The 26,734-nt window shown below is 35.3% G+C and overlaps 4 protein-coding genes across 5 annotated transcripts in view; 2 read left to right on the top strand and 2 right to left on the bottom strand.

The window, feature by feature from the left end:
• Positions 1-15,212, bottom strand: part of eps8l2 (EPS8 signaling adaptor L2) — a 33,486-nt gene extending 18,274 nt beyond the window's left edge. The window contains exons 1-3 of one of the 2 annotated variants that reach the window (XM_083546313.1): positions 14,924-15,212; positions 7,083-7,133; positions 6,496-6,542 (exon numbers count right to left, since the gene is read on the bottom strand). In XM_083546313.1, the coding sequence (XP_083402439.1) occupies positions 6,496-6,542; positions 7,083-7,117 (82 nt within the window). In that variant the 5' untranslated portion in view covers positions 7,118-7,133; positions 14,924-15,212. Of the gene's footprint in view, positions 1-6,495; positions 6,782-7,082; positions 7,134-14,923 lie in introns of those variants that run through there. The other variant, XM_083546312.1, reaches the window with a different exon arrangement.
• The window catches only part of LOC310728702 (uncharacterized protein), a 43,640-nt gene extending 28,310 nt beyond the window's left edge, over positions 1-15,330 (top strand). Inside the window, exon 2 of the mRNA XM_083546505.1 lies at positions 15,315-15,330. The gene's annotated coding sequence lies outside the window, so the exon portion shown is untranslated. The remainder of the gene's footprint in view (positions 1-15,314) is intronic.
• LOC310728659 (fatty acid desaturase 2-like) overlaps positions 1-26,734 on the top strand; it is a 114,072-nt gene that overhangs the window by 66,329 nt on the left and 21,009 nt on the right. The gene's annotated exons all lie outside the window — the stretch shown is intronic.
• LOC310728728 (transmembrane protein 80-like) overlaps positions 16,660-26,734 on the bottom strand; it is an 11,934-nt gene continuing 1,859 nt past the window's right edge. Inside the window, exons 2-7 of the mRNA XM_083546544.1 lie at positions 22,827-22,906; positions 21,707-21,723; positions 21,368-21,461; positions 20,457-20,549; positions 20,070-20,285; positions 16,660-17,102 (exon numbers count right to left, since the gene is read on the bottom strand). Coding sequence (XP_083402670.1) covers positions 17,071-17,102; positions 20,070-20,285; positions 20,457-20,549; positions 21,368-21,461; positions 21,707-21,723; positions 22,827-22,845 — 471 coding nt within the window. The 5' untranslated portion in view covers positions 22,846-22,906 and the 3' untranslated portion in view covers positions 16,660-17,070. The remainder of the gene's footprint in view (positions 17,103-20,069; positions 20,286-20,456; positions 20,550-21,367; positions 21,462-21,706; positions 21,724-22,826; positions 22,907-26,734) is intronic.

Here is a 26,734-nt window from a genome sequence, read left to right as displayed (position 1 = left end):
TAACAACCTGAAATGAGCCCTTTTGGAAGGCATTGCTTATGATCGTGCACGTTTATGTGTGGAGGTCTGGATAAACCGGTTAGATATTACTATGGCTGAATTCTGGCAAGCAGCCAGAAATTATTGTTTGGCCCAAAATGTTTCTGCAAAATGCATGGAAATGTTCTTTATTTATATTTTCAGTAAGAAAACAGTTTATCACACATGGTGGTAAAAATGGTCAGTCTGCCTTTATGCTAGCATTACTAGCTTAGTGAGTCTTGCTGTGAAATATAAATTTTAGGATTTTACGTTTTTAAGTCATACTGTGGTGTAGTAGTTAGGATGTGGCGCTCTCACCGCTGCGGCCCGGGTTCGATCCCCGGTCAGGGAACCAACCCCAGCCATTAGGGTTGCACAAGCTAGTGCACTCTTAGTGCCAGCCCTAAGCCCCGATGAATGGGGAGGGTTGCGTTAGGAAGGACATCCAGCGTAAAAACATGTGCCAAATCAAATATGCGGATCATAAAAACGGATGATCCGCTGTGGCGACCCCTAATGAGAAAGTTACTGTAACATAATTGACATTAGACTAATCAAGTTGGTTTGTAGACATCTCTAGCAGGAGCATCAATAATACAATATCAAAAACAACCTGCCTTATGGTTTTCCTTCATTTAAAATTAAGGCAAACTGGGTTTTTGTACAAATTCTATAGGAAAGAAAACAAAAAAGTATACATGGTTCATGAAAAACGTTTAACAACTGTTTTGAACTGTTTTGGTTTAACTTTCCTCCAGCTTCTTTTGAAAAGTTGGCCATGTGAGTATGCGCCAAATCAATTTCTTCTCCTCTGTTATCCATTGTAGAATTAAACAAAAAACAGCTATTAAATCCACACGGATATATTTTTGTGCATTGTGTTAAAGATGTGGTTTGCGAGCTCTGACGAATGTGTTCTCTGACCATACAATCAAAGGACGTGAAGATACAGATGTTATTAGATGCCTGCTATATGGCCCCAGTGACTCCAGAAAGAAATCTGATTGGTTAAAGCAACAGCCTTCAAGCAGCATAAATTTATGTTTCTTTGTCTAAAAAAGTGGTTATTGTATCATTGACAAGTAAAAGAATCCAATATACTGGTGCTGCATTTAAACAACGTGTTGGTCTTCTTTTTTCTTTTTTCAATGATACATTGAAATGATTGGAAGAGAAACTCGTTTTAGTTCAGAAAAACTTGTATGAATCATAACTTCTTACAGATAAAAATGTTCAAATTGGATTGCTTGAACATTTTTCCTGGACATTATGGACATTATGATGTAAAGAGCAGTTACACTATATGGCCAAATGCTTGTAAAATAACTGACCATAACATCCATATGTATTTGTTAAATATCCCATTACTCTTTTGTTATTATAATGTCCTCCACCTATAAAGAAAAGGTCTGGGGTGCAGTTGTTGTTCCAGTTCATCCCATTGGTATTAAGTGCTTTAAAGGTTAAGGGATCCGTGCCAGACATTCGAGTCCTTCTTTATAAACTTTGGTGCACCATGCTTTCACTTCATGGAGCTAGCACAGGAGCATTATCATTTTATTACAGCGTACAATAACATTCTATAAAATCCTGTCAGTCCAGGTTTAAAGTAACAGTTTGGGGGAAAATACATATTTTTGGGGCCTCATAGTGTATGATTGACTGCTCATAAATAAGACAGCTTTGCTTATCACCAGTAAAAAAAAGAAAAAACAAATAAGTTTTAATAGTAACAAAATTTAAATATTGCACTGGTCAAGTGATAATTTCAGTATATCACCCTCAGCAGTCATCAAAAAATTCATGCAAGCATGCACATTGCTTCTATCAGCAATCCAATCCGGTTCATTGCATGGCTGCCAGCATATAGCATTCTCCCTGGTGTACTAGTTTAGCTGATCTAGCTATCATAGTGCACTGCATGGTTTAAGCAAGCCTTTCTGTATTTTAACTCTTTGTGTCTGATAAAGTAATTTTGGTCTAATCTTAAGGAACTGCCAAACAGACAGACTAAGACCAGGTGACATGTAAGTCGAGTCATAGAATCACCAACATTCATCATGGTACAGACACAAATTAATAAGGATTTCACATCTATGTGACCCTAAGGTGTTATAATGTTATGGGTAATCAGTATATATTATATATGGTTGTGCAAAAGTCTTAAGCATATGCAAGAGAATGCTGAGATACCTACAAATGATGCTACTAACCGTGAAATGATTCTACACAAAAATACAATTTAATAAACATTAACCAGTAACAAACTTGTGAAAATATCTATCATGACAACATTTTGCTTTTAGAAATTGAATTTTACAATAAGGTACTAATCTGTGGAAGTTTTTTTATAAGATTTGACTGGTAGGTTTGTTCTGGGTAATTGGGAGAATTTGTTCAAACATTTGACGCGTTATTGTCATATTATTTGTCATTCTATTGCTATAACAACACATTGTAATAAAAAAAATGGCAGACTGGTAGTAATAAGAATTATAATAATATATGTATTATTATATAATTATGATAAGACGAAGAATTTGCAAAGTTTTAGATAATATACAGTTTCTGTATCTATATGATATCCACAAACATTGACAAATACATAATAGTTCCAGTGCAATCCAAATAACTAGAATACAAATGCACATAAGAACACATTACAATTTCTGATTAAAAAAAAAATTATTTTTACTTAGTTATGACTATAAGACAAAATGGCTTATGTCAGCATCAATTTATCTTTTCCTTTACTAGAAAGAGGAGAGCAGCTGAGAAATGTGGTGACCTGCTACTCTTAGGTTGAGGGAGCAAGGCTAATAATTACCATTAACTTAGCACATGTACCAATCAGCTATCTTAAAGGATACTGTATCAGGCAAACACCCCCTCCCCATCTCCTCTTTCTCTCTGATAACAAAAGGGTATTCTCTCACTTCCTGCTCTCATCATCCATCCATCACTTCAATAGCCCTCTGCCCTGTCTCTATGTTCAGGGAAACAGTAATGCCACATGGTCATTGGGGCTGAATGTAGCTGCCTATAAGGAAGTAAAGCTGTACACATCACTTATTCATGACTGACATTTACACCAAATGCTTTACAGCAAAGTGAGTCACTTTAATAACACATTGGGTGCACTAAAATCTGACATAACCTGGCCATACACGAAGTATGCACCAAGCATTTTGTGACAATTTAGGGTTAAATATGTTATATACCAGTGACATATGTTACATGCAGTGCCATTTTCATAATTAAATATGGATAGAGTTCAATACACTGACTTGTTCCACCAAAGGTGATGCAACTATTTGGATATTGTAATGGTGACATCATAGCTTTAGGGACTTGGATACATGGGCAAACATTTGATCCTGATAGCCAACAGTCCAATAGCCACAATCATAGTGGAATAAAAACAATTAGGTGAGAAGCTAATCGTACACGTTTCACGTTAATACAGAGATCATAAATGAGAAAACAGGCCAGAGATCAATGACGGACAATTACTGTAAGCATGCTCTAAGGTGGGAGTTACTTCCTTATGGTTCTATGCTGGCAATGATTTTGCTAACAATAAAAGAAAGCGAAAAACAATACAGTCCAAAATATATGCAGTGTGTCAATAATTAGGCATATGTGTCTGCTCCTGATCGGACGGACAGACACACTTCTGGTAACATACATTGTTACAAAAGAAGCTGTTATTATTCATCCTCTTGAAAACATGTGTGCAAGTCTTTAAAACTCTGTTAAATAATGTAATGTAATGTTAGAGATACCTAGCCCCTGAAATGTCTACAAGCTATCTCCTGGCCTACCTAAGAACAATAATATGCTACCTTTGTGGATCATTGCTCTGTGACTTGACCATGAACTGGCAGGATTGTTCAGGATGAACTCCTGACATGACTATCACAGAATACGTAATGCTATCTGTATCACGTCTTTGTTTTTTCCCTTCGTGGTATGATTTTTAATTTTTTTTTCAAAAGTAGAATATCCTACATAGCTAAATATAGTCTTTTATATATTGTTCATAATGTATATGTCTCCCTTCTTAAATCAACGAATGTTCTGCACTATACATTTAGCATTGCAAAAACACATACAATTCCTGGCATATCTTAATTTTTAAACCCAGTGTATATAATCTAGGGAAAATCTTGTTACAAGGCCAGTACACCTGTTCTGACAGATCCTGTTGAGGGCTATCAGTTACACACAGTAAAGTTTCCATGCCAACTTGCCGCAGAGTGTCTGCTGGATATTGGAAATGAAGTGTCCATGTGCACAGTACCATCTGTTTAACACAGCCAGGCATCAGATGCAGACCAACACAAACACAATATGGTAGGACCAGCACATGACCTCATGCCATCCCACTGAAGCCTGCTTATGTGATCGCAATTTTGGTGGCAAAAGCAAAAACAGATCCATGTAAAAAATCTAAAATACAATACGGAGAATGTTAACAGGTGAGCTTATAAGATCTAAAAAGATTGTTAAAGTCTATAATTAGCTCGAATTTGCAACTTCCCTCACTGTCATACTTGTCACTTCTATAGAGAGAAGTTCTATAGAAAAGAAGTCATCAGGGTAATTTGCATCGCCAGTCAGCACGCATGGCAGGGTTGAGTGACAGTCTGAACTTTTGCATAGGAGAGCAAAGATAATGTTTGCCCAAAAGCATATTGGAATCAAGGACATGATTTCTACAGATCCATAACAGATATGTAGTCCAAAACTTCTTCAGCAATATTTGTTGTCTTTGAAGCTGCAAAACATGTAAAGCTTGCAAGCCTGAGGTTGTCACCACCATTTATGTAAAGGTCAGGCTTGTGGTGCGTATGAAGGGGCACATTAGATCTATTTTTTTATATATTTTTATGATGGTAAGAATGACCAGAGCTAGTAAGAAGGGCTTAATTTGTTAATAAGCTCAATCAATATGCTCCAAAATCATAAAAGAATATCAAACAGAGATTGACATTTTTATTATTTAATTTTTTTAAGACCTTTAGTTATGTAGGTCTGACATAAAAGAGGTTGTTTGCTATTGCCGAATTTCTTTAACATACACCAGTTCTTCTAGGGAAGTACATTGATCATAATGATAACAGCTATAAGCATTCATCAGATGTATGCATTGTAATTCTACAACAAACACATGCAGGTATGTCCATACAATTATAGACCACCTGCTGGCATGGTGTGCAAGGTATCAGTGACCATCTGTCACACATAAACACATAGTGGTCAGTGTTGTTAACTTTCTCTCTCTCTCTCTCTCTCTCTCTCTCTCTCTCTCTCTCTCTCTCTCTCTCTCTCTCTCTCTCTCTCTCTCTCTCTACCTACCTCTTTCGTTCTCCATACAGTAGTATAGTCATTTACTGACCTATATTTCCATATGAGGTATTATAGACGCTTAGCAAAAAACAAAATAGAAAAAAAAAGAAAAAATGTGTTCTTAGTTGCCCTGAATGGACACCACCTTCTGCACACGCTTTCTCTGAAAGCCTTTTTTATACACCTTACATTACCGTGCACACATGCATGAATTTTTCCAGCCACGCACTCATTCCAGACACACCCAGGTACGGACAGAGTGGGACTGTGCACCTTTCGAAAGGAAAACACAGACTCACACACACACACACACACACACACACACACACACACACACACACACACACACACACACACACACACACACACTCACTTTAACATAAAGTAAATGATTGACATGGCAAATTTACTACAGGATTCCAGGAATGCAGATTTTCTAACTTGTGTCTTTTGGATCAACAAGAACAGTTGGCATGACACTGCCATAATGAGAAGCGTACAGGTATTTAAAATGAGTCAATATTCATTTGGTTAAAAGACAAAATCTTGTATCAGTATCATTGTATCAGTTCTCCACTGGTCACTTTGCTGCCACATTCATTTGATTAGCAAATGTCAATTGTTAGCTGTCATGGCTTAGTGCAATCCCAACAGTGAAGATAGAATAATATTTGTTTGTGGGTTAAAGTGCACACACTAATAAACAGGCCTTTTTAATGCTGATAGAGATTTTTCAGGTTGAGATACATAAATAAGCATATAACAAAGAATGGATTATATGAAATTACTTTCATCTCTCATATGATGCCTGAAATAAAACTGTAACAAAGAAAATATTAATTAAAAATAAAATCAAAGCACAGTTCCAGTGCGTAAATTTGTATCAGCACTGGAGTGCGGTGAATACAATGGCACCAGTGTTACAGGGAACAATTCAGTTGCTAGTTTGTTTGTGGACTTGGACAACAGGCAATTAAACAATTTAAAAACTCTTGACAAAGCGGCATTTTCAGTTTGCTGCAAGTGTAAAGAAATAAAACAGCAAACATAGAAAGTACTATACACAATACTAAGTACAATGCTACAAGAAAGGAAAAATGAAGAATTGCATTGTGTACTTACCGAATAGGGCTTTGGCACTGATCTTGCTGTCAGATCTGGCCACCCCACTGTAACAAGAAGCAGAAGATGATGGAGGACGATTCCTGCCTTTCATCACTCAAGTTGGTTTTATATTTAAAAAAAAAAACCTTTGTTTAAAAAGAAAATACTTTTAGAGTTCTAGACACTCTAAAAGGTAAACACTACAGTGCTGTGCGCATGCGATTTCAGTTCTGTGGCTTTACTGGACACAACTGGTTAAGATTATCTACATGTTCTCAGGGCATATGGAAGCATGAGGAGGTGTGTGTGTGTGTGTGAGAGAGAGAGAGAGAGAGAGAGAGAGAGAGAGAGAGAGAGTTAGAGTTAGAAAGAGAGAGAGAGAGAGAGAGAGAGAGAGAGAGAGAGAGAGAGAGAGAGAGAGAGAGAGTCCAGTTTGGCAAAGCAAACATTCCCTAACAGTGCCTCTCTGTCCGCTGGGACTCTGTCACATGCTCTAACACAATTTGACATGTACATGCATACCGAAGACTATTCAAACATCACTTAGTTAGCAATTATTGTACGTGGAAATCATTTGCATGTGTTTGTAAGTCCACCATACTCACTTTGCCTGCCTCTGTGGAGGTTCCATGAGGTTCATGCTCTATGACATCCACCTGAGAAAGACAAAGACAGAAAGGGTGCCCAAGAGAGAGGAGAGAATAAAGCTATTTTGTTTACATAATAGTTTTTAGTTTGGAAAGTTTCCTTTCTTCACATCAGAGTTACTGGTGACACATACAAAAGGCACACAAATCCTCATTCTTTATTATAAGATAGATATTACATCAGTAATGTAATTACAGTTATGCAGCACAATTTCAAATATACGGCATGTCCTATAACACTGGTACATGACTGGTAAAATATTAAAACAACCTTCATCTCATCTTGATATCATACAATTCATTGCTTGCTCTGTGTAAGGGCAACTTTTCCTTCATATTTGTACAAAGTCTTACTATGATAGGACTTTTTTTTTATTCATAAGAAAATAATTCATATACTATTATCCAACTTGCTTTACTCTTCAGAACAATGTGAGAAACGTATTGAGGGTTGTGACTAGCTAAGAAAATCCAATGACGTGCATGAAGTTATGAAGAATTGACAAATAGAAGTGAGAAGTTCATAAAGAAGTCAGCTTTATAAAAAACTCCATCCATTCTGATTACAGTGAAACCAACGATATGGTTGAAGTAATTTTATAGCTGGATAGATACTCTATTCAGGAATAAAATCAACTATTACACACCCATATTGAAAGCAACCAAAACAAAATAAGACCAGAAGTTCCACACGCATCATTGTAGCTGCAATCATGTGTTGTGGTCAGATGAGAACAAAATCTACAGTTTTGGCAACAAACACCATCAGCATGTTTGGCAAATAAAGTGAACTGCATACACTGGAAATTTGGCAAAGAAATTGTACGTTATGTTTGTGAATCTCAAGTCAAGCGTCAAGTCAAGAAGCTTTTATTGTCATTTTAACCATATATAGCGGACGCAGTACACAGTGAAATGAAACAACATCGCTCCAGAACCCTGATGCTACATAAAACAACATAAAACAACAATCACAGAAACAGTAGAAAGCACTAGAGCCTATTATCAGTTTGGGATTTTTTGATTTGAAAATGTGGAATTCTGCCAGGATATTTTGCACAAAACCAGGCGTATAACAACATCTACTTCTCAACTTAATATTTCAAGAGCTGTGATCTGACATACGCTACATCTATGGTTCAAGATCTTTTACTGTCTCAATGCCGATTTTGTATTTAAGAGAGGCATCATGTTGTGGTGCCAAAATGGGATAGGGTATCTACAGCAAAGCCCTTTATTTTTTATTATTTTTAAATTCTAAGCCCACCTTTATTTTTTGGGGGGTTCTGATGAGACTAGGCTAAAACTATTTATACATAATTGTAAACAATATTTATGATTGGTGCAAAAACCCAGATAAATTATGACTCTCAGAGAACATAACATTCACTGTGAAACATAATGTTGGCAGCATCATAGTATTATACTGCTTCTCATTAGCTGGTACCAGGGTTCAAATCAAGATAGGGGAATCATTAAAAAGCTTTAAATACCAGTCATTTTCCCCTTTCAGTATGATAACAACACACAACACAAAACCAAGCCATCAAAGGAATGTCTTTACAGATCTTAATCCGGTTAAAAGCCTATGAGATTGTAAAGGACTGCAAACAGGAGTTTCCCTTACAAATTGATAGATGTGGAACATTTTTTGCTAAATGAATTGCTAAATCAACATGTGCTATGTCTGGTCGACAATGATAAAAACATTTTTAATTGGAGTGGCATTGATCATCTATCAGTCTGCTTATTATAGTATTATTAGGCTGCATATAACTGTAACTGTAACTGCATATAATTGCTAACAGGGCAGGGCACAATTGTTCAATACATCAAATTAACAGAATGATTACAAACAGACTATGCCCAATAGGTCTGGCTAGGTTAGATATCACTTGCTATTAAATGCTATGAAACACAATGAAATAATTTTGGTTTTTTACATATAGATGTGGGAGTGAGTTTCACTGGATGGAGATTTGCGGCATTTAGCAGAAAGACATTGTATTGAAACATGAACTTCATCGATATTTATTAATTTATTCATGTAGATATTTTGTATGCCAGGAGGACTAACATGAACCTGATTAAGCTCAAACTCCATTCAAATTGAAAACATAATGGAATTCTGGGTAGTCTGTGCTAATAATAAAAGCGAGACAAATTTCTTATAATACAACCTGCATTTTCACAATGAAGTTTAAACCGAGGCATTATGACCTTCTTCAGTAAAAACAAAACACACGAGGTATACACATGGTAGTCAATGATTCACTAAGACTTGCTGTGGGTTGACAGAAATGTAACCCACACTACAATCGGTGCTGATACAACACAATAGGCCAGGGTTACTTCTAAAGCCCTCAAAACATGAAATGCATGTACAGCATGCAGGAGAATGAAATCATTGCAGTTATCACTTAGCTTTTTTTGTTGCTATAATATATTATGGTTTCCAGGGCTTGCTAGCCGACTCCCACTTTTACATTTACAAACTGCTTCCAGAACACAGCATGTTAATTCAAGCAATAAAATCTCAGAAAAGCACAATGGCATTCAACATTTTGAGCTTTTTTTATACTTGCTTCCTGAACAACAGCACCATGACAACAGTATTATCAGAGTACAACACATTTTTATAAAATAGCAAACAAAGACAGGGGACAAACTAAAATCCACAATAGTAATGCACGGTAATCCGGTAGTTGCTGTGCTATTCCTGAAGCTGTGGATATTAAAATAGATTGTATAATCCTTTAGATTGTCTTTCCATTTAAATTTTAATCAGGTAATCTGTAACCTGTAACACAATACACAAAACATACCAGATTGTCAGCATTATGCTTTTTATTTTAATTACTGTAGTGTAGGTAAGTCACAATCCCAAATGGCAGCTTCACACAATATAAAAATAAGCCTGTGCTTGTATTTAATATAACCATTTCCTTCATGTTGAGTGCAGAAGTTAAGATGTTACAGATATCAGATGCAAACTCAAATGCAAATGAAATATTGATCAGGTCAGACAGGCACTTTAATTTTAAATGTTAAACACACACTATTTTAGAACAAAAAAGTACTGAGGAACTATATTGAGAAAAGGAAAACGCCCAAATAATTGTATAAGGAAAATGCTGTAGAATGGGTCAACAAAATAAAGCCTTGTTAAACTCTACTCTAATGAATAAGACTGCTGAGAGTCTGGTGCAGTTATTCCACCCTGTATAAGTGCACTGGTATTTTTTGCTTACTACATTTCATTCACATTTATTTTTGAAGCATGCAATTTTAACGCTCCACCTTTTCCCTTTTTCTGAGGGTTACTCCACCCTTTCTGTTTTTCATTCCTGATTTACAGTTGACTCTCTGTGGTATCATGGAAAAAGGTGTGGCAGGGATATTCTGTGTATGTTGTTTTGTGTGTGTGTGTATGTGTGTGTGTGTGTGTGTGTGTGTGTGTGTGTGTGTGTGTGTGTATGTGCGTGCTTCAGTGAGCGAAATGACAAAACACTGATTGTACAAAATACGTGCCTATCCTTCTCATATAACTTAGGGACTTGTACAGGTTAATAGTTAATAAGTAATGGCACTGTAGTTTCAGTTACAGCTGGGCTTATAAAAATTAGCTATAAAAGAACAGTAACTGTAAAACAATTGACTTTATCACAGCCTGGGGTTAGAAATATTATGTGCTGGATTTTCAGGATTGCATTAAAGCTTCAGGTTTTCACTGCTACAGCCCTTAAAGTTGGGCATTGTACCAATGTAAACAGAGCTTGGCTCTGGTTTTTGGGTAGGTGCATTTGTATTATGCCATATAAAGCTCAGGAAATTACACAACAGAATAGAAATAAAGGTAAAGAAGCAGAAAAATACTGAATAACAAAAATACTGCTGATATGTTAAATAAGATTGCACTTGTTGTTACATGGCAAACATCAGGATGCTGTTCTTTGGACCTTAATTATCTTTTTTTGGCCTTTTGATGACTAATATTAAAAGGCCGCTCTTATTGTCCTGAGATGACCTGCAGAGCTCTGCAGATGCAGTCAACGAGATAAGACTGTGTGCCAATTGGTGGACCAGTGAATAGACGTGCAATTTGATAACCTGTCACCAGTAAGAGTAATTAACTCCGTATCTGAAATGCACTTAAGCAAGTGTACTTATGGGGCAAAGTCTACAATTAACAATATATTCTTCATGAACCAAATTAAAATGTTTGAACGTTAATTCTGAAGTAAGTACAGGAGACATTACCCATACATGCAAATTGAACTTTTCCTGATGTTAATGTTCACTGGCACATTAACAGTGGAAGTCCTGTGTAAAACAAGTATACGGGCTTTACCCATTCGAATGATGTCATTCAGGTGTAATGAATGGTGGAACATTCTGGAATGAGGTCCACGTACATGAACAAGACTAGCTTAGTCATTGGCACAACAAGATAATCACTGTTTAAATAACAGCATTCTAGTTTGTGCAATCTTATATCAGCAATGGATAAAATATGAACAAGTAAGTTACATCACCAGAAAAAGAAAATATACCCTTCAAAATGCACAACATGTTGATGACTTTTCCAATCTCTCTCTTTCCAGGGGTTACCATTTGGAATGTTTTTTCAAACACAATACATTTAGTAGTGTTGCAGTGCATTTTCATGCTGTAACCTTAGCACTATACTACACCAGGTACTACCTTCTGTACGTAAGGGTTTTTTTTTTGGTATTTACAGATCAGCATCAGAAACAATCAAGTGTGTAAAACTTTAACAAAACTGAGCATCATGAGTCACCACTTCAATGTCAAACATAGGAAGGCACTATCCAGACTCTAATCATTTTTTCTTAAGGAGAGGACAGCTATTAGTTACATTAAATGATAAAAATTAAAAACATGTAACCCCAATGAAAAATGTCAGAGATTTCATTCTTGAATTCAGTTATGACTCGACATCACCCCTAAAACTGGGAAATACATCATCATATTATTCAGCTTGAAAAGCCACAAACATATGTGTCTCCACACCACTAAACTCCACTTCATGCACTTAAGTTAAGAAAACAAAGAAGCAGGTTGTAATAATGGCCTTGTAATCCATGTGCAATGCAAATAAAGAAGCCTTTTATGAGCGAATAACAACGACCAGTTGGAAATCACAATGCCTAACTAAAGCTAATCATGCTGCCCTTTCATCGATGTTGATGAGCCTGGATCGAAAGTGGGTTTCCCTGTTTTGATGAAATAAGCCAAGAGAATGTAGGACAACAGACCAAGATGAAGTATATTGAACCTGTTTTTCCCCCCCGATAGTCCATGCATGTCCCGATAGATACAACATAAACACACTAAAAAATAAATACATAAATACAAGAAAGAGAGAAAGAAAGATATATATATATATATATATATATATATATATATATATATATATATATATATATATATATATATATATATATATATAAACATACCACACTGCTGTCACATTTTTTTAAATTGACCAGCAATGAGCTAGTGATGAAATCATCTACGAAACACCTCATATATGAAACCAAAACTAAGCAATTCTTAATTAGATCACAAATTATACATTTTGGTTGTCTGAGGCCTAATCATCCAGCTACAGTAGTCGTTTCCGGGAAAGTGTGTCCTGCTTAAGTAGTGTTCATTAATGATGCGCTCGGCGTGGTGTTGAATTTTACACTGACTCTGTTTAGAATAGTACCATCTCATGTATCACACTCCATGCTTTAGCCAGTATAGGCCATGTCTCAAATCAGGCACTATGTACACTATATAATTTATTTTGTAGGTGTACAAACAAATGATAACTTGTGCACTAAACAGCAAAAAAAAAAAAAAAATAAAAAAAAAAAATTTATATTCTGCTATTTTGCTTTCAATTGCATCGGAAACAGTGCCCTCATTTTAAACTGTGGTGCTCTTTAATAGTTTCTCCCCATATCCACTACCTAGACCTATTTCTCATCTAACGTTCTGCATGCATTTTTAGCCCAAATGATCGTTGCATGCTTATTCTGGTGGTTCTAGTACATTATTCAATTTGTTGTTATACTACATTACATAAATTTATATTAGTTAATATGTGATTTGTGTTATTTTTCTGTCGTCTTATGTAGCACCCTGGCCCCGTTTCAATGTGTACTGTACTGTATATGGTTGGAATCACAATAAAAGCAAACTTGACTTGACTTGATGACTTTCCAGTGAAATTCAATAGATTTCCAATGACCAGAATTGCTTTGTATGATTTTGAACATATAATGTGGGGTTTTTTTGTTTACTCAAAAAACTATTTTCTGCCATACTGACCAAAGACAGATTTGAAAAAAAAAATGTTGATGGACAGAATGAAATTTCTTTATTAGATCCAGCTTCATAAAATATTTCCGACTATGCAAATAAAAACACATTATCTGTTACTGAATTTAGTATGAGGACTATTAGGATTATTTCATGCAGTGTGCCAAGTTATAATCATAAAAGGTAGTAATAATAATAATAATAATCATACAGACTAATGCCAGCTTTAAAGTAGCGACGTGCACATACATTTGGGACAGATTCACTTCTCTATTGATAACAGAGGTTGTATAGTTTTTTTTTCGGATAAACATAAACGTTTTAGTTTGTAATATCGATGGTATTGCTAGATCTCACCAATAAGAGTCGACTATTCTGGATAATTACAGTTCAGTGCCATTTTTCTTGCTGTCTTTTTCTATCTTATAAAAAAAATTATAAACTGCCATTTTAAGAAATATATTAAAATAGTTGTTAAATTCAGCAACACGACTGTAATAAGAGTAGGCTCTTTTGGCTACTTAATAGCGCATTGCCATTTATTCCTGTCTTTATTCTACCTTATAATTAGCAAAGAATAATACTAATCTGCCATATATAAAGTTTATAAAATAAAACTAAATATGTTATGTTATTAAAATATAAGTCAAATAAAGGCACCACAAATGTCTGGTACAAGCATATCTTCATGTACAGTATGTTCTTGCTTATGCTGTGTGTTTTGATTCATAAAGCAGATTTACATGTACATGGACATTTATTCTTTTGATTGATGGACTCCTGATTCTAGTAATCGAATGGAAAGTTTTCATTTACACACCTCAGTCAGGTTAAATGAGCTCAATCTCCCTCTTAATTAAAGTTTGGATGGTGTGTAGATCTGGAATTCTCCGGTAAAGAATTACTAATTATTTGTATTACCCATGTAAACACATGATTTTTCTTTCTTAGTCAGAGTTGCATTTTTATTTTATTTTCATTTCCTTTTTATTATTATTCCGAAGTTTGAAATCAAATTGAATATGTTCGGAAATTAGTGCATACTCTGATACAAGAGCTGACTCGAAGATCCGACACAAAGAGCCGACTCAAAGAGCCGACTCACAAAGCCGGTTCCTTCAGGAACTTTATTTGGACTAGAGCACAATAAAGTTTCTAGTGTAGGTAATAACATAAGAGAAAAGTTAATACGATAATTATTAACAAGACTTTATCGACGAGTAATACGTTTTAAATCGTATAATATAATATAATATAATAGTCATATAAATAATTAGATATTATATATACAATATATAATAATCATGGTGGTATATTCAGGTTTAGTTGCAAAAGAACCCTGACAAACTTTAAATACCAGTTTTATTGTGTGTATAAATTATTTGCCTGCTTTTAACAAACAAACAAACAAACAAACAAATAAACCAGCTCAAGACTCTTCCAGAATAGAAAAATATAAGGCTTACCCGATGAGAGAGAACAGATTTCTCGTCCACTTTCCAGATATAAACGACCACTTTTCAAAAAAGAAGAAAAAGCAAAAAAAGAAAGAAAATAGAAAAAAGAAAACAGCCCCAGGTGATTAAGGTGCCATTTAAGCGGACAGACTGTGAGCTGAGGTGCGCTAATGTGGATCCGGACACGGGGTCGCGCGTGCTGAACAGTAGCCAAGGAGACGCAACACCTGCACTCAGGCGGAAAACAGCGAGTGTGCGAGCGAGCGAGCGGCGGCGCGCATCTGCGACAGGTGCTTCGCCGAGAGCGCGCAAGGTGGGCGGGGCGACGGGGGTTTTGATTGGCAGGTGAAATCTGCGGCTCGACCTAGAGGGGGGGGGGGGGGGGGGGGGGTGAAGTTAGGAGTGACGCTTTAATGGCACTAAGGATCTGACGACTGCAAGTTCGTATTAATATGATTAATTAATAAAATTAAAATGATCTTATTAAATATACATGTAGGGCGACCTAATCATCAAAAGTTTAATCTCAAACGGCACTTTTTTCTTTAAGACTTAATATTATCACTGTCTATAAAAAAAAAAAAAAAAAAATATATATATATATATATATATATATATATATATATATATATATATATATATATATATATAAAACTTAAAAGCTTTAATAGTCTCAGTAAGAAAAAAAATGCTGAATACTTTTTTAGAATAGTCTTTGTAGGTGTGTAATTCAGTATGGTCAGGGAGAGGCAGCTTCAAAGAACAGGATGAGAAAAGGAGCAACATGGAGGAACAGAGACCTGGTTTGGAGATCACCAGCTGCCAAGGCTGGCATTAACCCGAAAGCCTCTGGCCTCCCTTTTGTAATGATAACAAAAAGCGTTTTTCCATTTTCCATTTTTTTCCATTTCACTTAAAGCAAACATGCACAAAGCTCATCATGCCATCCAAGGGAAGATATTTCTCTTATTTCTCTAACAGACATAAAATGCATTCTTCCCTAACCTTTCAAAATAGTTTCTGCCTTTCACTTTCACATGCACCCATGCTCTGATGTGCTGTTTACCCTGAAATTAGATCAAATGCGTTATTCATGTCAAAAGCTTATCTTGGCAGACATGATTTTTACTCTCCATTAAGTGCAAGTAAACAAAAATCCAAGCACAAAAACTAACAGGTATTGTTCCTACAGAAACATGTCATTTTGTACTGATGGTGTTATAGATTCCATTTCAAAACCGACTATGCTTATTGTAAACTCAAAGTGGTCACTTTAGGTTGAAATGTACTGCACCGAACAGCTACAATACACAAACTGAGTGAAACAGTGTTGGTTGGGTCATTGGAAACCTATTAACCAACATGAATAAAAAAGACAGCTGCAGCAGACATCTCATTAAAATAAACACACTCCCTCTACTGGACACATTTGAAATGATAGAATTCACAGAAATGGCATGCATGAGTATAAACACAGTAAATTACATGCCAGTGATTGATATTCTGCATTGGGTAGCCAATTTGTATATCTGATTGTGCAAATATTTCAACATCAGTGTGTTTATGTATAGATGTAGTGCATGCAGTCAGCTCCAGAATTACTAACAGCAAAAATGACAGTGAATCATAAGGTTTGCACAATGAGAATAAAAATATTTTAATAGGAATATATATATTTAAAAAAACTTTGATAAAATTATATATATATATATATATATATATATGTATAAAAACACACGTTTTAATTCATCATTTAAATTCTGCAACAGTGTCACAGAGTGACCAGGTGAATAGTTACACGTATCTAATCTTTGTGGTAGTGTAGCTCCATTAAAGGTTCAAGCCTGTTATTTTTATTTTTTTATTTTTTTTTACATGTAAACAGCAGTTTAAGATATTGTATTGCTCTAATCACATCTTAATGTGGACTGATTTCATATTTATTTCCTTCCCCTTATCCATATTTGTAAAAATTTACAAAAGAAAATAAAATGTAAAAGATTTTTGCATAGGTCAATTTTCCCTTATTTGGTTCCTATGTAATGCATTTGATCAGTTCAACAGTTTAAACCAGTGTTTTTGCTGAGACAGGGGCCTGCATTGGTCCATTATAGAACATGTCCATATGTCAAGTGAAGTGTAGACTTGGATGTATATCAAGACAGACCACGTGTCATTCTGTCAAATCCTGAAAAACAAAAGAAAGAACAAAAAAACCTTTAAAAAAGGTAGTTCAAATAAACAAGTGAACATAGAAGTTTAAACTGCTAATACAATATTTGTACAAAATCCCTAAGGAATAAATAACAATCATTAGTACTTACAGTAATATGCTAACACCTCATACCTAAAAAAATTATTACCATTTATGGATAATGGATAACTTCAGGATAATGTGATGAGGATCTGAACCATAATCAGATTGCAGCTATAATGTATCGATATCAGATCATACATTTATAAACGATGATTTCTGTAAGCACAGCTGGTTCTGTATTAGCATTAAATAGGACTTTTGTTCAGTTACAAAACACATTCAAGAACTTTATATTTGAATGGCATCACCACAGAGGGAGTGAGTGTGAGGAGCAAGCAATGTGAACACCAAGCTGTGAAGAGTTGCAGCAGAATACAACTTCTCAGATAACACTGACAGATAGAGCAGCAAAAGCTGGCTTTGGCGACATTGTCATTTAAATTCGCATCAATATTTAAGCACAGGCAGCTCTTAGACCTCTTTAGTCTTGAGTGTCCTTGTGTGATCCAAGATAAGGTAAGTGCAACACAACATGACTGTCCAACTATTTCTTGATAAAGTTAAAACTAATATGTGGCCGGAATAGAATTGCATATCTGTAAAATGGGACAGACTGCTAGCTTTCAGAAATGTACCAAATGCACTGACTTTAATACTGTTAATTAAATACATTTGGATAGTTTGTATGCTTTTTTGAAGAGATTTTCCTATTTACTAAGTAGTATTATTAGTTATTTATTATTAGTAGTAGTATTATAGCACTACTATGATAGTTTGAGTGCTCTAATTAATATAAAATAAAGAGGGAGAGGTAAATATCAAGCATTTTTTTTTTACTTTTAAATAGCTTTGAAGACATCTAAATCATTTTATTTCATTTCAGAAAACTGTGTTCATAGATAATGATTTCTGGAGATGTTTCTGAGCCCATGCAGTGATTTTCATTATAGAATCCTGTAATGCCTGTTTTAAATGCAGTGATGCCTGACGGACCAAATATCATAGGCATCCAATATTGATTCTTGCCCTTGTCCCTTGTGCACTGAGATTTTTCCAGATTTTCTTGAATGTTTGATGATATTATGTACTGTGGATGATGAGATATTCAACAGTTCAACAATGCAATCTGATGTTGTTTTAATTCTCAAATTGTTCAACAAATTGTAAACACAGTCTTTCACAGATTGGTGAACCTCAATCATTTAACTGACCTGTTGCCTATAAACCAAATACTGGCGAAAAGCAATTTCTTTTTATTGACACTTAGTTTTCCAGACTTTTGTTGTCCCGTCCCAATTTTTTTTTTTAAGTGTGTTGCAGCCAAGAAATTTAAAAATTATTTTCTTACAATAGTACATTTACTTAGTTTTACCATTTATATACCTATAGAATATAAAATATGGGGCTTTCAGGGGCATTGCATTTTGTTTTTATTTACATTCCATACAGCGTTCCAGCTGTTTGGGAATCGGGGTTGTATTTTCGGTCATATAGCTCCACCTATTTATCTTCATTTATACAGTTTCAGCAGACAGGCTATCCTGTAACACAGTCTATCTGGTTGGGAGTGATTCAATGGCAGCAAGCCCAACACAAAAGCATACTTAATGTGTTTTAGGACAAAGAATTAGCCACACTAGTGCTGTGCTGCAGATAAAGTGTCAGGACTTATGAATGACTGGCATATAAATAATTTACACCAAAGTCTAAAGCTTCGAAAAAGAGCTGATTTCATTCATCCGCATAAAAAGTGAGTAGTAAATAGAAAGGGAAAGAGGAATTATGCAATCTGTGTAAAAGGAAATCGAATAATAATCAAGTTTGCCAAATTGTAGTTACAATAAAACATCTGACCATGGTGAGTTCTGCAATGAGGCCTTGACTCTGTAAGATTGTTTCAGTTGAAATGAGGGTTACACAGTGGCAGGACATTCATTCTAAAACAACCTTCATGTTTCAAATTCAATTCTATAAAGTATTTGAGGTACATCTAGGTAGGTAGTTCTCTATATCTTAATCTTAATCTTAATTTATATCCAGCCCAGTCAAATTAACCCATGTTTCCGTCTTTTTGCCACAGGAGTGTGTTAATGCACAGATCTATAGAGCGACCGAGGGTGTGAACCTGTAAACATAAGCACACAGTCCTCCAGGCTTCATTACATTGTGAATGTGTTCAACAGAGTGTTTTCACAGTGGGTTTCATGCGCGTCGTTGTAAGCCTATAAATGCTTTAGATGCAGCACATCCTCATTTTTTTGCATAGCAAACCAGTTACATATTTTATACTGACAATGAAAATGCAGAAAGGACTGAACATGTCCGGGGCTTGATAACCTAGTTGATGAGGTAGAATTCTTAAACAGTTACCGCACCAGTAAGTGGGAGTCCTTGTTTTAGCAATTTTTTTGCGTTAATCAATGTGCTAGATAAAATTCTGTTCTATTCTATCATTATAAAATAGATATGATATTGCTATATACTGTATAAACTTTCTTTCAGCTTCTCCCATTAGGGGTCGCCACAGCGGACCATGCGCATGTTTGATTTGGCACATGTTTTTATGCTGGATGCCCTTCCTAACACATCCCTCCCCATTTATCCGGGCTTGGGACCGGCACTAAGGCTTGTGCAACCCTAATGGCTGGTGTTGGTTCCCTGACCGGGGATCGAACCCGGGCCGCATCGGTGAGAGCACCGCATCCTAACCACTAGACCACCAGGGAACCTATATACTGTATATTATGCTTTATAAAAAGTCTATTACATCTGATTAATAGTGTCTGTTCCAGGATTCCATGTGTCATTGCTGTTAATCTGTTTTTTATTTTCCTGAAGAACAGAAGTTGTGTCCAGATGTCAGTATTAAATGTGATGTATAATGCTGTACACTCTCACCCCTAAAGCCGAACCTGGTGAACCGTGCAAGGGCCCCAAAGCCGGCTACTCCAGAGAGGCCATAAATGCAGAGCAGAATGGCGTTTATGATAACATCGGCTCTCATCACATATGACTGCCACAACAGGAAGTACACTGAGAGCAGAAGTGTGGCTCCTGTGATGAATAGACTTGCACCTACATATCTCTCACTCTCCTGGAGGTTGCCTCTCATTCCTGAGTAAGATTGAAAAAAAGGTTGTAATAAATAATTAGAATAATTATGAATTAAAAAATGTATTAGTAATAAATGATTCAAACACAAAGTAAAAAATATAATAGGCAATTCAATAACAAACAATACATGAAAATAGATTAGGTCAAGCAGCTCAGACAGATCGAACATACCCCAGTAGATTCTAAAGATCTCGAACGCAGCCATCAAAAAGAGTAAGCACAAATCCAGGACCAAATAATTGTCGGGGTAACTCAATACCTGACCTGCATCACACAATGTGTATGATGCATTTATTCATTTGGTAATGAATTTAATTGTAAGTATCATGAGGGTTGAGGTACATGAACTCATGAGTCAACAAACTAATCTAACCACAAAACACATAATTGGATATATATTTATACACACAGTGCATTTGAAAAGCATTCAGACCCCCTTTACTTAAAATTAAAATAAATTAAATAATAATAATAATAATAATAATAATAATAATAATAATAATATGTTGCAGCCTGATACTACAATCGCTCAGATTTATTTATTTTTTATGAATCCACACTCAGTAACCCATAATGACAAATGTCAAAAACAGAATTCTATAAATGTGTGCAAATTTAATACAAAGAATTGAAGTGTTGTCTAAATACTTATGTACATGGTCAGTTTTTGTTCTTCCTTTTTCATACATTTGCGAACATTCCTAACAATTCTGTTTTTACTTTGTCATTCTGGGGTACTGAGGGTAGATTAATGAGAACAAAATCGATATGAACAATTGTATTATCAGGCTGCGACATAATCAAATTTAAAATATTGAAGGGGGTCTGTTCATACATATTTTTTGAGGGATGCTCTCAGAGGGTTTTCCTGGTATTAGAAAGAGCTCCATGTAGAACCTTAATAGTTCCTTAGAAGCCTTAATTATCCCACAATCTCTTTAAGAGCCACTTCTTCTCATATCACAAAACAGAAACTTACAGATGGCACAAAATTCACAACAAATCTTGCCCCTTTCTTTCATGTGCTCGTAAATAAAAAATGCAGCTTCAACTGCTACTATTTGAATGTTGTGTGTACTTACTTTTGTAGATGATTATACAGAGACTGGAAAGGAAGTAGAAAAGGCTGTAAAATGCAGAGAAGTACAGCAGGATTTGGAGAAGCACAGAAGATAGCTGAGGCCTCAAGTCAAAGCTAAATAAATTTTTTCTTTTATTAACATTTAGGAAAGATAAACAATTATACACCACGTTTTATAGGTATAGTAGACACTACAAATTTTACTATTATATCTAACAAGTGCCCTGTTTATGTAAGGATCCGGTTGCATAAGCAGATTCTCTGCATATCTTTTGCCCCAAAATATTAATGTGGCTCCAGTAGATTAATTTTTGTATACTATACATATTAAAAAGGATACAACACTGGCAGTTCTGTCTGAGGAAAAAATATTACATTTAGTTATATGTATTAATTACAGTTATGCCATCATCACTTGTACTTTTCGTTTCTTTTCTTCTGAATTTGCACATTTTGGCTCATTGAAATTCTAATGGTTTCCAATACAAATACCCTTACAAGCCATCGGCTGTTAACCATTAAATCCATTACCGAACACATTGCATTACAAAGTATGCTTGCCAACATCATTAAATCATTACTATCGAACCAGTGTAGAAACTCATTGTAACCTGGATACTTCATGACATCCTGATCATCCCTACTGTTTATAATTAGAGGGGTTTTGGTCATTTCTTTTCTACTGATGTAACATGACGCTAATAGAAGGCAACACATTTCATTACAACAATTAAAACCATGACAAATTCTACAATGGTTTTAGTTTTTTTTTGCAGGAAAATTCATAAATAACAGACAGTATATTGCAGCTATTTCAAGATTTTTATATTTATTTGTCTGGCAATTTTGAAAGCATATAGTCTGTATAATGAACAACACAACACAAAAATGTAAGGTCTAAAGACAATAGGAAATAAAAGGCTATAATTTATTTATAATCCTAGTATTTTGAGATTAAACTATACAGACTAGACTCTTTCTTTTTGTATAAAATTGCTGAATATACGTTGATTCTTTCTCCAGATTTTAGCAGAATTAACATATAGATATTTTCATTCATCACTTGACATTTGTTTTGCAAGATGACAGAAAAACTTTCTTATTTCTGATGAATTTTCCTTTCAGATATATTTCTACTGGGCATTTGAAGGCTCGGTGTTGGGTCTACCTACTTTTATTAATAAACAAGAGAACGAATAAATACAACTAAATTAGCTAAATGTGATGTGATGTTTTAAAGTACAAATGAAAGAAGTCTACATTTAGTTATGTAATATCAGACCTACAGTATTGGGAGCTGTATATAACATACACAATAAGCATAAAACAACCTACAATCATAGTAAACGACACCAAAATCGTGGTGTAATATCTTTAAAAACATATTAAAATGTTAACACGTGTTTGTTTTTGCAATTTTGTAAAGAAACATAAGTATCTATGGCAACGATAGTAATTACCCGGCCGTGTAGTCGCCATCTTGGTTTTGTGCTCTCCTTCTGTCTCGTGTTTTTGTGTATATCTGAGTATTTACCGCCCTCTAGTGAAAAGGAGTATAAAAGTTTGTTTCAAAAGACTGTAATCGTGTTAGTGTTATATGCTTTGAATTTCAAGGCAAAAGTGCATTTCACACCTAGGCCCTTCAGTGGTCATTGCTAAAGCTAGAAACCCAATGAACACACTTCAACAAGTCTATTTTCACTGCAGCCGCAGCTGCACTGCCTGCATACATGAGCTCCAGATAAAGCATCAATATCAACCGTTTGTGGCCGACCTTTTCTCATGATGTCCATTTTTTATTTTTTTTCGGTTAAAAGCTTTTTCTTGTAAATGTCCTTATAAGTATATCTGCGACCAAATCGGTTTCTCCTCCTTTGTCACCCCTTGTGGAATGAAAAAACAGCTATTAAATCCACAAGGATATATTTGAGATTGTGCAGTTTGCTACAGATGCGGTTTGCGAGCTCTGACTAGTGCACTTTCTGACCATCCAATCAAAGAACATGAAAATGCTGACGTTAATCAACAAAAGAAAGTAAACAAGGCTGTGTTTATCAGGTTTTTGTCTTCAAAACCATGCCTGGAGATCCAATTTTTGTATGCTTACCACCTCAAGGCAAGGCCTTCTCTGCTGGCCTAAACACTATCAGAAGCACTGGCCTACATTTACAACCTAAATTCTAATATTTGTTTTATAAAATTGTATAAATTTATTCCCAACAGTTTATTCTCTTCATTTCATAGCATTTCTCTTGGTTGCACTGGTTCCAGGACATGCATGTGGATGTTAGATTTTTTTGTCTAATAAGATTTTTCACATATACAGTATGCCATGTCAGTCTAATCTGCCCAGGGCCTTCAGAATCAGTAGTGCTGGCCGATGTACCTTAGACTATATTAGCAATGGGTCTGTTTTTTTAACCAAACCGATTTAAAATTCGCCTCACAGAATAGCGTTAGCCTTTTTCCGTTCTCTGATTGTTTGGTCAGAGGGAAACTGTTAGAGCCAAGATCAACTAGCAAAACACATCTGTAGCGTAATGCACACATTAATACATCTGAGTTAGACTTTTATTTGCCCACAAGGCCGAGAAATTGATTTAGTCTCAGACATTCTTAAAAATCCATTTTAAAGAAAAGCTAGACATCGTGGGGAGAGGTCGTCCAACCCCCAAAGCTAGTTAGCTTGTCTCAGCCCGGGAAAAGGTTGTTTGTTCGCCACTTCCAGATCAGTAAATATGAGCGGTACTCTGAGGAGCGGTGTAAATAATTATGAGCGGTACTCTGAGGAGCGGTGTAAATAATTCATCTGCATCTCTGGTGAGTAGGTTGTATTTTATTTAAATGTTTATGTTTTTGTCATGTTATTAGACAATTATTGATTCATAACTGCTCCAGATGATGTAGGTGCACAGTTGTAGTGGTAGTGTAAAGGTTTGGAGTTGTCTGAATTTGGTTTCTTACTTTAGAAAAATTTTATTCACCCTCGATATGTAAAATGTCTTTGTGTCTGTAATGCCACACATTGTTATATTTTGTATAGTCGTGATGGTTTCTATAATAGCGACGAGATAGTATTAAAAGGTGGATTAAGTCTGGTGAGTGCCCCACTGAAGGCCCAGGTACCAAATGCACCGACACTGTATATATATACTGTATAATATATATATATATATATATATATATATATATATATATATATATATATATATATATATATATATATATATATATATATATATATATAATTGAAATAATCAAAATGATCTGTCTTTTTCTTTGTTGTTAGATCTGCGTGCTAACAATAGGCTAATTGTCTGTTGCTGTCGGTTAGTTAACTTGGCGGCATGATATGGAGCTGTGTTCAAGACCTGACTGAAACTACTCTGACTGTGCATTTATTAAGAAAAAGAACATTATTAACCAGTCAGAATCAATTATTGAACTGTAAAGTGATATAAATAAAATACACGACGACTTTGGGGTTTCTGGTCCTGTATTAAACTCAGGTTACTGTCTGTATAGACATTCATCTGTATCACATTACATGGCCTTTTTTGTTTTTATTTAGTTTTTCTCCTGTTTGTAGGACTGCCGAATGGATGGATAGATTGGTGTGTGTGTGTGTGTGTGTGTGTGTGTGTGTGTGTGTGTGTGTGTGTGTGTGTGTGTGTGTGTGTGTGTGTGTGTGTGTGTGTCACTTAACCTGACTTGTTGCTTGTTAAAACTCTGCAGACATAGTAGATGCAGACATTTGGCTACATTATTTAGACTTTTATGCTTCCAAATGTGTATGTTCCTAATCATTAAATATGGTGGTATGATTCCTACACCAGAAAGTTTAGTTCCTCAGCAGATTCTGTCTGGCGAAATCAGATATGCTTTGTTTGCAACCATATAACCAATCATTTATTTTTATTGCATTTATTCTTTTTGTTGTTTTTAGAATATCATATCGGTCTCAAGGATAAACGTAAGAAGAATTTGGAAATCACTTTTAATAGTGAGCTCAGATACAGTACAGAAACTACAGCGATAAGGCAAAATATGATATCTTCACTACCATAATAATCATTACTACAGTGTTTAGAGTTTTAGAACTGATTTTATATATATATAAAAAAAATATTTTTTTTATATATTGAAATTGCAAACCTGTTTTAACCTATATTTGTCGTTAGAAAGGGAAAGAAATACTACTTTTATTTTTTATATTATTAATTATAAGTTAAATAAGAACAACATTTGAAAAATAAGAAAGGGTGCTTACATTATCATTATGTCTACTCTCAAAAAAGTGCACTTACATACACACAAACACGTGCACGCGCTTGCACACACACACACACACACACACACACACACACACACACACACACACACACACACACACACACACACACACCACACACACACACACACACACACACACACACACACACACACACACACACACACACACACATTTGTAAATGGTTGGAATGCAGGCTGAGATAACTGTGACAGCAATGTGAGGAAGCACACCTGTTGGAAAAGTGGGAAAGATAAAGATGAATATGTGAGGCCAAGCCCCCATCACAGCAGTGTGTGTGTGTGTGTGTGTGTGTGTGTGTGTGTGTGTGTGTGTGTGTGTGTGTGTGTGTGTGTGTGTGTGTGTGTGTGTGTGTATGTGCGTGTGAGTGCGTGTCTGCATATATGCGTGCTGCGTGTGTCTCATCAGAAAGACACATGCTCAGTGTCAGTAACAAACCCACTCTGTGTGCCTCCGTCTGTATGCACTTTTAAAAGCAATACACATAATAAAGAATTTGTGAACTAATATTCAGACATTTTGTGTTGTTTTCTGTTTTCATATTTGTTTTTTCCCATTTCATAATTGTTTGCTGCATTCTAAATTTGGTTGTCCCATTAAAGGTTTATGTGGAACCACAAACCCCTATTATTATCTAGTGAACTTTCAAATCTATTAAAGAACATTTAAAATACATTTATTTCCTTCCAAAAGTGTAGTAAGATAGCTCATTATTTACTTTTAATGTATGTACAATATAATTACGGAGTGTGTGAGGCTTGCATTAGGAATCTATTTTCTAATTGAACACACACACACACACACACACACACACACACACACACACACACACACACACACACACACACACACACAAAAAGAAAATTCTATTGTAACATTAACAGTAGCCTACATTACAGAATGTATGTATTCATGTAGATTGGATATACATGCAAACCAGAGATTAAGTGCATTAACATGGCCAGATGTTTCATTGTCCTCCAAGGCGTCAATTTGTCTTTCTCTCGCTTGCGTCCGTCTAAACAATCCCCACTGTGTTAATGAAATAACTGGTGC

Source organism: Silurus aristotelis (assembly GCF_946808225.1).
Source record: "Silurus aristotelis genome assembly, chromosome: 7".
NCBI lineage: Eukaryota > Metazoa > Chordata > Actinopteri > Siluriformes > Siluridae > Silurus > Silurus aristotelis.
This window is presented reverse-complemented; position numbering and strand designations above follow the sequence as displayed.